Source organism: Dermacentor albipictus, chromosome 4, assembly GCF_038994185.2.
Source record: "Dermacentor albipictus isolate Rhodes 1998 colony chromosome 4, USDA_Dalb.pri_finalv2, whole genome shotgun sequence".
NCBI lineage: Eukaryota > Metazoa > Arthropoda > Arachnida > Ixodida > Ixodidae > Dermacentor > Dermacentor albipictus.
Window position 1 is genome coordinate 33,571,189 of NC_091824.1, and position 12,584 is coordinate 33,583,772.

The 12,584-nt window shown below is 45.3% G+C and overlaps 1 protein-coding gene across 1 annotated transcript in view; it reads right to left on the minus strand.

Moving 5' to 3' along the window:
- Positions 1-99: 99 nt before the first annotated feature.
- Positions 100-12,584, minus strand: part of LOC135900129 (sperm-specific sodium:proton exchanger-like) — a 76,932-nt gene continuing 64,447 nt past the window's right edge. Inside the window, exons 23-24 of the mRNA XM_065429562.2 lie at positions 9,323-9,520; positions 100-508 (exon numbers count right to left, since the gene is read on the minus strand). Of these exons, the coding sequence (XP_065285634.1) occupies positions 335-508; positions 9,323-9,520 (372 nt within the window). The 3' untranslated portion in view covers positions 100-334. The remainder of the gene's footprint in view (positions 509-9,322; positions 9,521-12,584) is intronic.

Sequence of the window (12,584 nt, forward strand, 5' to 3'; positions counted from 1 at the left end):
AGCTTCATGTTCCCTCGCTCTTTGAGCCAGAGTACAATTCAATGACAAATCATATACGAAGCGCGAAGGCCGTTAGAAAAATGCCGAAAGAAAATCAAGTTCGAAGGCAAAAGCCACACACGCTTTCACTTGAGTAGGTAAACATTCCAACAAATCAAGTTAAAACCAAAGGTCACAGACATCTTCACTAGATTTAAGAAAACGTAAAAAGAAACTGCTGCTCGGGAGTAAACGAAAGTTTCCTTAGCAAATTATCACGCTTAATTTTTTGTGTGCATTATTTACACGAACTCTGCCCGAATTCGTGCTGGGACAAGAGTGACCAAGGACCAGGTCAAAAGTCCTCCTGGATGTACATCTGCTCTTCTCCAAATTCTTGCTTCATGATTTCCTCGTAGTTCTTTTCCGCACCCTCGTTGCGCTGGAGCCAGTCTATCTCCTGGGGCAAACGGTAGCGCTTGTCTGCCATCACTATCACCACAGGTCTCACCCGGTCGTGAAAGATGCCCTGCAAAGCAATGCACATATGAAAGGCAATAGAATTTCTAAACTTAACGTAAACATGGCCAAACACGAGCGTTTCTTCTAGTGTTCGGTCATTTGATAAAAGACAGCCCACAAACATACGTCATGAAACAAAGCACTGACAGCGCGTGCGTTTTATGTTGCCTCCTCTCTGACTTAAATTTTGAAAGTGCGAAACAATAAGGGAAACCTGAAAATGATGTAATATTTTTTCTCTTGACAGGTCCCTACCTCTGGGATCGGCTCACGCAAGAGCCTGCGCTTCTACCAGAAAGCTCGCCTTCATGCATAGCATTAGCCGCCAGCGTTTGCCAGTAAGCACTACGGTTACATAAGCTGCAGTTGCAGCCAAATGTGTCAGCCAAACATCGGCAGCTACTCGGATATTCGAATCAGCCATACATAGGGTTCAGTTGACAAGGCTCAGTTGACAAGAAAAATAACCCAAAAGTATTTCATCAAGGGTTATCATCAGAAGCCTATATTTATGTCCCCGGGCCAGACGAAGGCGCCTCCCAGTGATCTCCAATTTCCCCTCTCTTGCGTTAGCTGATTCCACATTGCCCCTGTATGTTTCGCAGTTTCATCGCTTAAGCTAATTTTCTGACATCCTCGACTGGCACTTCCCTTCCTTGGACACCCATTCTGCAACTGATCCATCGGTTGTATACCTTACGCATTACATAATCCGCCCAGCTTTATTTTTTTCTCCTAATGCCAACTTGAATAACGGCTATCCTGGTTAGCTTGGTGATCCACGCCACGCTCTTCCTGCATCTGAACGTTACGCCTGGTATTTATCGTTTCATCGCTCTTTGCGTGGTCCTTAACTTGTTATCGAGCTTCCTTGTTAACCGCCGAGTTTCTACACGCAATTTTAACACTGGTGCAGTGCAAGAATCGCGTACTTTTCTTTTGAAGGACAATGGTAATCTCACAGTAAGGATGCTGTAAAGCCTGCCTATTGTAGTCCAACCCAGTTTTGTTCTGAAATTTATTTCTCATAATCAGACACCCTTGTGAGTAATTACCCTTGATAAACGTACTCCTGTACAGACTATAGTGGCTGACTGTCGATCACAAAATCATGTTCCCTTGCCACGCTGCTAAGCATTACCTTTGCCTTCTGCGTAATAGTCCTAACGCAACAATTATATTTTCTTGGTTAAGGTCCTCAATCATTTGTTGAAATTCATCACCAGTGTTGCTGAACAGAATAATGCCGTCTGCAGACCGAAGGTTGCTGAAATATTCGCCGTTGATCCTCACTCCTGAGCCTTCTCAGTGTAATAGCTTGAATACGTCTAAGTGTGCAGTGAATAGCATTAAAAAGACTATTTCCTTGCTTTACCGTTTTATTCAAAGGTAACCTTGTAATTACTTGTGCACGAAACACGGTGCCTGTGGAATGTTTGTAGATGTTTAGCAAGATATTCACGTATGCATTCTCTACTACTTGATTAAACAATCCCTCCATGACTGCTGGTATGTCTGCTGAAGCAAATACCTTTTCATAATTTATGAAAGCCATATAGAGGGTTTGAATGTACTAAGTGGATATCTCCTTACCTAGTTAATGGCGTGGAGGTGATACATTATAGACAACTTATTGCTGAAGGAAGCCTGTTCGTGTGAAAGATTAAAGTGTTTACCTAATTTAGTGGATGTTACCTTGGCGAATATTTTTTACACTGTGAAAGCTAGCTAATGGGCCTATAATTCTTCAATCCTTTAACTTCTCCCTTTTTATGTATTAATATAAACTTGGCACCCTTTCATTTCTCTGGTGCATAACATCTCTGTTTAAGTTGACTGGTATTTCAGCTTCTCCTCCCAACTGTTTTCACCAGGACATGTCTTGCAAGGCCCTTCTTACTTCATTGCTACTTATAAAAGGAGCCTCTGTATCCTGATGAAGGGTATACAAAGCTTTACCGATGATTACGATATTCACTAATGTGATTTCTGAGCGCAGCTGTTTAGGTGTTCTGAATTCACGGTATATTCTGGCTGAGAATTTGATTCTGAACAAAAGCGTGCTCTCGGCGGTGGCGCTGAATCTCTGCTCGGGTACCTCGTTTAGCAGCAGTGGCAGGTGAAGCATTTCCACCAGCTGCGTCGTTAACTCTTCAGAAGGAAAGCGCTAACACGGGAATGCTTGGAGCGCGTTCACTGGTAGCGGCGGTGCCGCAGCTCAAGTAGCGCATGCGCAGTTGGTCCCAAGCCCTTGCCAGTGCTGTTTCCGCGTTGGCTGCGTACGTGGTCACCGCCGGCTCTCCGCTTTCGTCCTCATTTCTGCTCCGCTTTCCCCCTCATTGTTCTTTGTCCCCTCCTTGCCGCTTTCCTCCTCGCGCCTCTTCGCTCTCACCTCTTTTTTCATTCCCACTGTCGCAGCGTTCGCTCTCAGCTTTCACTGTGCTCGTCCACTGGTTACAAGTGACGCCGACGCTCGCCGCAGGAAAGGGTGCCTAGCAGCTGTGCTCTAACACAGCGTGAAGGGCAGGGCGAAAGTAAAGAAGACGAACCCAACGCTGACGAACAGCTATTCTTTATTGCATTTTCAGTCGCAATATATAGAAATCCTAATGCGCAGAAAGGCACAAAAATGTACATATATATGACATGCCACTGTTGCCTGCAATTTATCGTTACATTTGATAAGTAGCGAATTCTCCACCGGGAAATACAAAAAAAAGAACGTGTGTTGAGAAAATTGCACAAACAGGCCTGCAGTGCGGCCTGATCCCGGTGACCAGAACCGGTAACGCACTCTCTCACCAGAGCAGGATTGGCCACCCTGGTGCAGTACTTGGCCACAACCTCCTATATGAATACAACAATCGAACCCCGGCCCTCAGTCCCCAGCAGCCGCGAAGCAGCTGACCACGGCGGCGGTGAGATCTGTGACGCTGCAGAGGGTGCTAAGAATACCTGGCTCCGGACAGGCCACCATTGGAATCTGAACCTGGCAACGTTTAAAGTTAGAACGTTATCTAGTGAGGCGAGTCTAGCAGTGTTATTGGAGGAATTAGAGGGTAGTAAATGGGATTTAATAGGGCTAAGTGAGGTTAGGAGGACAAAAGAAGCATATAACGTGCTAAAAAGCGGGCACGTACTGTGCTACCGGTGCTTAGCGGAGAGACGAGAACTAGGCGTCGGATTCCTGATTAATAAGGAAATAGCTGGTAACATACAGGAATTCTATAGCATTAACGAGAGGGTGGCAGGTCTTGTTGTGAAACTTAATAAGAGGTACAAATTGAAGGTGGTACAAGTCTATGCCCCTACATGCAGTCATGATGACCAGGAAGTCGAACGCTTTTATGAAGACGTGGAATCGGCGATGGGTAGAGTGAAAATTAATACACTATACTAATGAGTGACTTTAATGCCAAGGTAGGCAAGAAGCAGGCTGGAGACAAGGCAGTGGGGGAATATGGCATAGGCACTAGGAATATCAGGGGAGAGTTATTAGTAGAGTTTGCAGAACAGAATAATATGCGGATAATGAATACCTTTTTCCGCAAGCGGGTTAGTCGAAAGTGGACGTGGAGGAGCCCGAATGGTGAGACTAGACATGAAATCGACTTCATACTCTGCGCGAACCCTGGCATCATACAAGATGTAGACGTACTCGGCAAGGTACGCTGCAGTGACCATAGGATGGTAAGAACTCGAATTAGCGTAGACTTGAGGAGGGAACGGAAGAAACTGGTACACAAGAAGCCAATCAATGAGTTAGCGGTAAGAGGGAAACTAGAGGAATTCCGGATCAAGCTACAGTATAGGTATTCGGCTTTAACTCAGGAAGAGGACCTTAGTGTTGAAGCAATGAACGACAATGTCATGGGCATCATTAAGGAGTGCGCAATAGAAGTCGGTGGTAACGCCGTTAGACAGGAAACCAGTAAGCTATCGCAGGAGACGAAAGATCTGATCAAGAAACGCCAATGTATGAAAGCCTCTAACCCTACAGCTAGAATAGAACTGGCAGAACTTTCTAATTTAATCAACAAGCGTAAGACAGCGGACATCAGGAACTATAATATGGATAGCATTGAGCAGGCTCTCAGGAACGGAGGAAGCCTAAAAACAGTGAAGAAGAAACTAGGAATAGGCAAGAATCAGATGTGTGCGTTGAGAGACAAAGCCGGCAATATCGTTACTAATATGGATGAGATAGTTCAAGTGGCTGAGGAGTTCTACAGAGATATATATAGTACAAGTGGCACCCACGATGATCGTGGAAGAGAGAATAGCCTAGAGGAATTCGAAATCCCACAGGTAACGCCAGAAGAAGTAAAGAAAGCCTTAGGAGCTATGCAAAGGGGGAAGGCAGCTGGGGAGGATCAGGTAACAGCACATTTGTTGAAGGATGGTGGTCAGATTGTTCTAGAGAAACTGGCCACCCTATATACGCAATGCCTCATAACCTCGAGCGTACCGGAATCTTGGAAGAACGCTAACATAATCCTAATCCATAAGAAAGGGAACGCCAAAGACTTGAAAAATTATAGACCGATCAGCTTACTGTCCGTTGCCTACAAAGTATTTACTAAGGTAATCGCAAATAGAATCAGGAACACCTTAGACTTCTGTCAACCAAGGGACCAGGCAGGATTCCGTAAAGGCTACTCAACAATAGACCATATTAACACTATCAATCAAGTGATAGAGAAATGTGCAGAATATAACCAACCCTTATATATAGCTTTCATTGAGTACGAGAAAGCGTTTGATTCAGTCGAAACCTCAGCAGTCATGGAGGCATTACGGAATCAGTGTGTAGATGAGCCATATGTAAAAATACTGGAAGATATCTATAGCGGCTCCACAGCCACCGTAGTCCTCCACAAAGAAAGCAACAAAATCCCAATAAAGAAAGGCGTCAGACAGGGAGATACAATCTCTCCAATGCTATTCACAGCATGTTTACAGGAGGTATTCAGAGACCTGGAGTGGGAAGAATGGGGGATAAAAGTTGATGGACAATACCTTAGCAACTTGCGATTCGCTGATGATATTGCCTTGCTTAGTAACTCAGGAGACCAATTGCAATGCATGCTCACTGACCTGGAGAGGCAAAGCAGAAGGATGGGTCTGAAAATGAATCTGCAGAAAACTAAAGTAATGTTTAACAGTCTCGGAAGAGAACAGCAGTTTACGATAGGTAGCGAGGCACTGGAAGTGGTAAGGGAATACATCTACTTAGGGCAGGTAGTGACCACGGATTCGGATCATGAGACTGAAATAACCAGAAGAATAAGAATGGGCTGGGGTGCATTTGGCAGGCATTCTCAAATCATGAACAGCAGGTTGCCACTGTCCCTCAAAAGGAAAGTGTATAACAGCTGTGTGTTACCAGCACTCACATATGGGGCAGAAACCTGGAGGCTTAGGAAAAGGGTTCTGCTGAAATTGAGGACGACGCAACGAGCTATGGAAAGAAGAATGATCGGTGTAACGTTAAGGGATAAGAAAAGAGCAGATTGGGTGAGGCAACAAACGCGGGTAAATGACATCTTAGTTGAAATCAAGAAAAAGAAATGGGCATGGGCCGGACATGTAATGAGGAGGGAAGGTAACCGATGGTCATTAAGGGTTACGGATGGATTCCAAGGGAAGGGAAGCGTAGCAGGGGGCGGCAGAAAGTTAGGTGGGCGGATGACATTAAGACGTTTGCAGGGACAACATGGCCACAATTAGTACATGACCGGGGTAGTTGGAGAAGTATGGGAGAGGCCTTTGCCCGGCAGCGGGCGTCTCTAGGCTGATGATGATGATGATGATGAATTTCACTGCAATGTGGGGATACAGAGGGCACGCTTACGCAGGAATGACCATGCTCGTGTATTACGAAAGCCCCATGTATTTCACGAGCTCGTCGCTCGGGGTATGGTCCCAGGAGCGTACATTTTACAAGATAAAGGGAGCATCCACAGTTTCTACGGCGATCCGTAAGGTGACTTGTCACTAAGCCCATGAGCGAGAATGCGTGTTCTCGTAAACGATCATAAATACATCTACCACATTTCCTAATGTAACAGAGCCCGCGTGAAAATGTTGTAGCTAACCAACTTGCACATCACTGGCAAATGGCTTTTAGCAGGGACGTTTACGTTTTAAGGTGCCATGCAAAATTTATAAAACACATGTCTTTTTTTTCACTTATAGGTCCTTTAGTGTAATGCCATGAATCGGTAATTCCAGAGCAGTAATGTGAAACTACAATGTTCGACGAAAACTTTGATGTGTTGGTTTATATCTTTTTCGTATATCTGTAACTCTATCACGTTTCATAAATATTTTTCAGTGCATCAGATGGCTTCAATCTGAGTATTAACTCCCCCATATGTTTGCAACGATTATTTGCTTTTTATAATAGCGCTACTTTTCTCTATTTTTGCTGTCATCAATATGAGAACGAAACAATATCAGTCTTTTGTATCGATCCGAAATGCTTCTTAACATTCATACTGATATCATACTGACATTCAACAAGATATCGATAGTGGCAGGTAAAATCACTTCGCTGTAAATTCTGTACAGTGTTACTGAAAGAAATATGTAAGAAGAAATATTAAACAGGGGGTCGTACCTCGGGTCATTTTAGTGACGGAGATAGATTTATTGCGCTCACTTACAAGAGTAAAAATTGCAATTATTTCCTCCGCCACATGATAGAAGAAAGGAAGCTTACGCGATTATTTTAAGGCGTTCGTTGCTGATGCAATATCAGATTTTATTTCTTGCACAGTAATATTTTGACACGATAACAGTAATTTATGGAGGTACGTCATGTGTTTTAAGGCGGCATCTAGGTGCCTGAGTTAGTAAGCCTTCATGCTAGTAATACCTGCCTCCAGTGAACTGCATAATTTTGTTCATATGGAGTGCATTTTCAGCGGCTGTTCTATGGGAACCGTGTAATTTAATCTCTATACAAGGACACTTTACGCAAAGGAAAGACTTGTTGCACATGCATGTCAACTGACACGGCAGTGTATGATCAAGAGTGTAGAAAAGTATGCACCTTTAGCTTTTTCCTAAAATGGCGCACGCGGAGCGAACCGTAATGTAGAACTCGAAATCTCATGTATTAACGAGCAGGAGCATGATATCGTTAGACCTGCACATTCACGTGTGCACACAATTATGTTTAAAGCACTTTTAGGCAAAGAAACTCCGTCAACAATAGCGTAAACATCTTTTACAAGGAACATGTAAATATATTGCACCGATGCCAAATGGCGCGATCCCTCATGATGTAATTATGTCGTACAATACCACAATTCCCTTTAGAGTCCATTTCTTCTGTACATCCCCGGAGAAGGTGAAAGTGTATTAAGAGAGCGATGGAGCAGCATAGCGAGCAGTGCTTACAAGATCTGCACGTCGTAAAGAGAAGGGAAACGTACGTCAACTGTGCGGGTGTCTACGATGTGCTGCATTCCAAACAACTCAATGCAAGGACAAAGCTTACGAGCAAATCCTGACTGTATACATTAGGCTGGGCCCCTTTCGTGGAGGTGATAAAGACATGGTTCATCAAGGTACTTTTCTTATAGTGTAAGCAATCCTTGGGTATTTCACGCATTTTCCAGGGGGCTTTCTATGCACGTCTGCATCGAACCGTTTTCCCGCCTACGTAGGCCACTGTGTACGGTCGAATGGTTAGTGCATCAGGCTGCTCTACCGATGGAAGAGGTTTCGAAACCAACTGTCGGGTCAACTTGTGTCTCTAATCCTGCGGCAATGTGCACATGTGTTGCACTAATCAACGAACCTCTTTCACAGTGACATGGATCACTGCAGATATGGGACTGGGTGGGTACAAGTTTTCAATGAGACTCTTTGGCGCCGAGTTGCAGGGTTAGGTATGTACAGCTCAGTTGGTGCTGGTCTTCAGTGAACCTCTTCGATGCCAACTTCGGTCACTGGGTATGTACTACCAGGTGAGTGCCACTCTTGAATGAACCTATTTGGCACCAAGTTGAGTAACTAGGTATGTGCCATTCAGAATATGCAGCAAATGACAACTACTCTACAATGATGAAATAGAGCGTTAGTGTTTCTCTGATGCTGGGTCAAATCACACCTACCTCACAAGAACAGCAACCCGACGCTTTAGTAGGCTGCACCAAAACTGCACTGTGTATGTGCCACTGTTCAATGAACCCCTCTCCAACTTAGGTCAACGAGTAGTAACTTAGGTCAATAGTAGGCAGCAAGGAAAGGACCAATTCTGAACATTCGCAGGCACCAGCACGCCACGCTTTTCACTTTGGAGGCCACACGCGGACTTCTCGGCAGCGCCACTAGGTCGCGCAGCCTGTCCAAGAAGAACTCCGAGAGAGGAGCCCTGTGGCCGCATGATGCGTGCCTAAGCGCTCGAATGCACCGGTGCGCCACGCGTTTCGGAGGCCACGCACAGCTTTTGCTGCGGCTGTGCTAGATGGCGCCGAGTGTTCTTAGGAAAGTGTGAAAGAGGAGCCCCACTGCAGTAAACGCTGCACGCGTAACTCGCTTCGACGGCAGAAATACTTTACATTGCTATATTGGTCCAATGCTAAGCGCATTACCAACGACATCTCATCTTGAGATGGGTTCTGCCAATTTTTTCAGCTACATTTACACTTACTGATGTTGTCGCTATAGCTAAGTTATCATCAAACGCGCACACTTAAGCAATTTCCGACGCGTACACCACGGACTAAATCAAGGTTCCCACGAAACGAGTGCGGGAGTGACGGTGCTACGAGTACAGTATTCTTTTGAATGGCGGTGGTCGCCTTACCGGGAAGCTGAGCCTGCGAGTGGTGCGAGGAACGTACATGGGACCAATCAGGTACTCCTGCGTCTCGCTGTCAATAGCGACGCCCTGAATCAGAATGACATCGTGGATGTCAGGCGTCAGAATGAACTTAGTCGCGATCTCCAAGTTGGGCATTAGGAAGGAGTCCAAGCGACGCTGGATCTTCTCAAGCGGCCATGTCTATGCAGGGTGAGCAAGAGAGGGAAAATAAGAAATGCATTCCTTGACGTGTGTAAAAGATGAATATAATGTAAGTAAAAACGAAACAGACTATTTCGCGCAAATCTGCGCATTATCTACCTTAATGGCAGTGGAATGCACAAAAATGTTTTGAATAATTTTCTGCTTCTGAGACAAATTTCTTGGCGGAATAAAAAATAGAATAGAATAGAATGGGACAAGATACTATGTCGCGCTTATTATGAAGAGCTAACTAGGTAAAATCATATCAATTCCTTTTTAAGTTACCACCATAGACAATCCATCGTCAATTTCTCAGCTGTCACGTGCATGGCACTTACTAATACCACTTGAATGACATTTGTAAATGACAGTGATGACCTCATTACCATAAGGGCACAGATCGCAAAATAGACTAGCACAAGTGTGGGCGTCAAGAAACATGCTGTTCTAAGTGGATTCGGGTTTCGACGTGTCCATTGTCCATCAGTCGTTTTCGCGTCGTCATGACTCGTTAGACTGCCCAGAAAGCGTTAAGCTTTTCGGTATTGCACGCTGCAGACAACCTCAGCGGTACGTTTTCTGCGGTTTTGACTCACCGCATAGCCACTCGATACAACAACTATACGTCATTGGTGGTATTGATATGACTGTATTCGGTGGCGCACTGATAATCGGTGTCGGCGGCATCATCCATTTTGTCAGCGCCGTAATCAATGACCGTAAAACTGTGACGCTTCAAGCTATGCCACAACCTGCCACTTCGCTCTTCTCTGGCTTGGGTACAATGCCTGATGCATACCACATTGGCATTAAGGACGGAGTTGTGCCATTTTTATTGAACGTGCCAAGAAGAATTATTTAACCACTTTTACGACTGGTGAAAACTGAACTAGACAAACTGGAACGAGGTGGTCCATTCACTTTCAACTGCGCATGGATTTGACAAAACTTAGCATGTGGTCCTGCGTCAGCGTAACCTAATATCATGAGTCAATCTAGTGACTGCATAGGTTAGACCCGCCACATTCTTGTCCACGCTCAATGCGCAAGTTAGATTCTATCTGGTGCGTTCGAGTGGTATTGTTAGAGCCGCCTACCCTTGAGGATTAAGTCTGCCCCGGAAGTTTTCCAGCGCCGGATATCTCGAATTCTTGAAGGAGTCTGAAGGTGCGTTAACACTGTGGACAACATTGCTGTGTTCGCCGGAGACCGAGGTGAACATGACCATCGTTGCTGAGTTGTTTTACAAAAACTTAAAGATGGTGCTGTCATCTGAAAGACCCTAAGGGTGCGCGCAGGGTTTTATTCGGCAAATTGCTTGGAGTAATCTTCAATGCCGATGCCACAGTGCCCGACGAAGGCAAGCTTGCTACCATCTTACGTTTGCAGCATCGAGCTAACTTGATTAGAGTTCTGCGCTTCCTCAGCATACTCAAGCACATTCGGCGCTTCTTACCTGATTTCTCGACTGTTTCTGTACCCGTGCGGCTGCTCCTGAATAAGCATTCTACATGGGTCTGGGGTCTCAAGCCTCAGCCTTTAAGTCACTAAAGCAAATGGGGCGTGGAGTGGCTGTATTGCCAGGTAGAAGCTAGACCTTACAGCAATTGTATCTGTAAACGCAAGCTCCTACGGCTTCAAAGCCATTGGAGCTTCCCTCCGTACTTGTACAAAAACAATCGATTGGCGAAGGTCCTACTTCTACAAGAACAATCAGATCATGAAAGACGTGTAGTTGCTTTTGCATCAAAGTCACTTAATATGGTAGAGCAGAAATACATCCAGAAAAAAAAATGCAAACTCTGGCTGCGGCATGTGCAGTCATGAGATTCGACGACTTTTCGGGATGCGTCGAATTTGGAGCCATACGAGCTTGTGTCCGTACTTCTACAAGAACAGTCCGTTGGCGAAAGTCCTACTTCTACAAGAACAATCAGTTGACGAAAGTCGTGCAGTTGCTTTTGCATCAAGATCGCTCAGGCAAATCAGATCGCATCAGATCCCTCGCTCAAGCCCAGACACAGTCTACGATGGAGAGCAGCCAAAGTGAAAGCGGGTGAGTTCCTCGGCCTCTGGGTGCTGGATACTAAGGTTATAGAAGAGTTCTGATTTGCTGACTTACCTGTGCAAGGAAGTGCTCTAAGTGTGTTTATGTTTAAACTGAATCACCAATGCATATTCGTACTACAAAACACATGGTGCACAAGGTGCACAAGGTGCATAGATAATGAATAATGGAGCAGTGGTGCCGTCATGGCTATTGATTTTGTCCGAGTAGGGCTGCGAGCCGAGTTAGGAACACGACGCCGGAGGAGGAAGAACGTTTTTAATCCGGCATAACTGCCACCAGAAGATGCACAGAATACCCTCGATGTGGCTCCGCTATCCTTCTTTAAAGCCTTGCCGTGACGAATGGAGAGGGAAACAACGTCTCGTGTACAAGCATGCGCGACTGCACATTATCGCGCAATTTCACAGTTTCGCCCGGCTTCGGTGTTTGGTGAGGACAGACGTATGCGCCCGAGCACAACAGTATATAGGGGCAGGTGGCGATTTCAGAGGTTTTTAGAACGCTGCACTAGTCAGCAGTGTCTCATGCTGCCAGCTGCACTTACGGCGCGTTTCGTCTCCTTGCCCTTACCAGTAGGACGTATCTACAGTATTTTACAGCGCTTACTTTGGCCGATGTTACCGCAGTTACTCGAAATCAGAAAGTAAATCGTCTGGCCAACGCGTGTACGGATTGTCTACGAGGAACGTATTGAAGCAACAAGTGCTGGAATTTCGCGCACAAAACTGCATGTGCTAAGAAAAGGATTTATTCAACAACAATGTCTCCTTGAACATGATTTTGTATTGGAACGCCCCAAAAAGATAGCACGTATAATGCTGTTGTCACTCGTACAGTTCTGATGATGATAGGGGCCGATCTTGTTCGTATTTCTTTATCGCCATCAACAACGGTCGCTGTTGCACGGTTCAACAATCACGGTAGAGTTTGGGTCAGAGAAAGGGTATTCGATGGCGTTAGTGGGCAAAAAGCCCTTGTAAAATGCCTTTA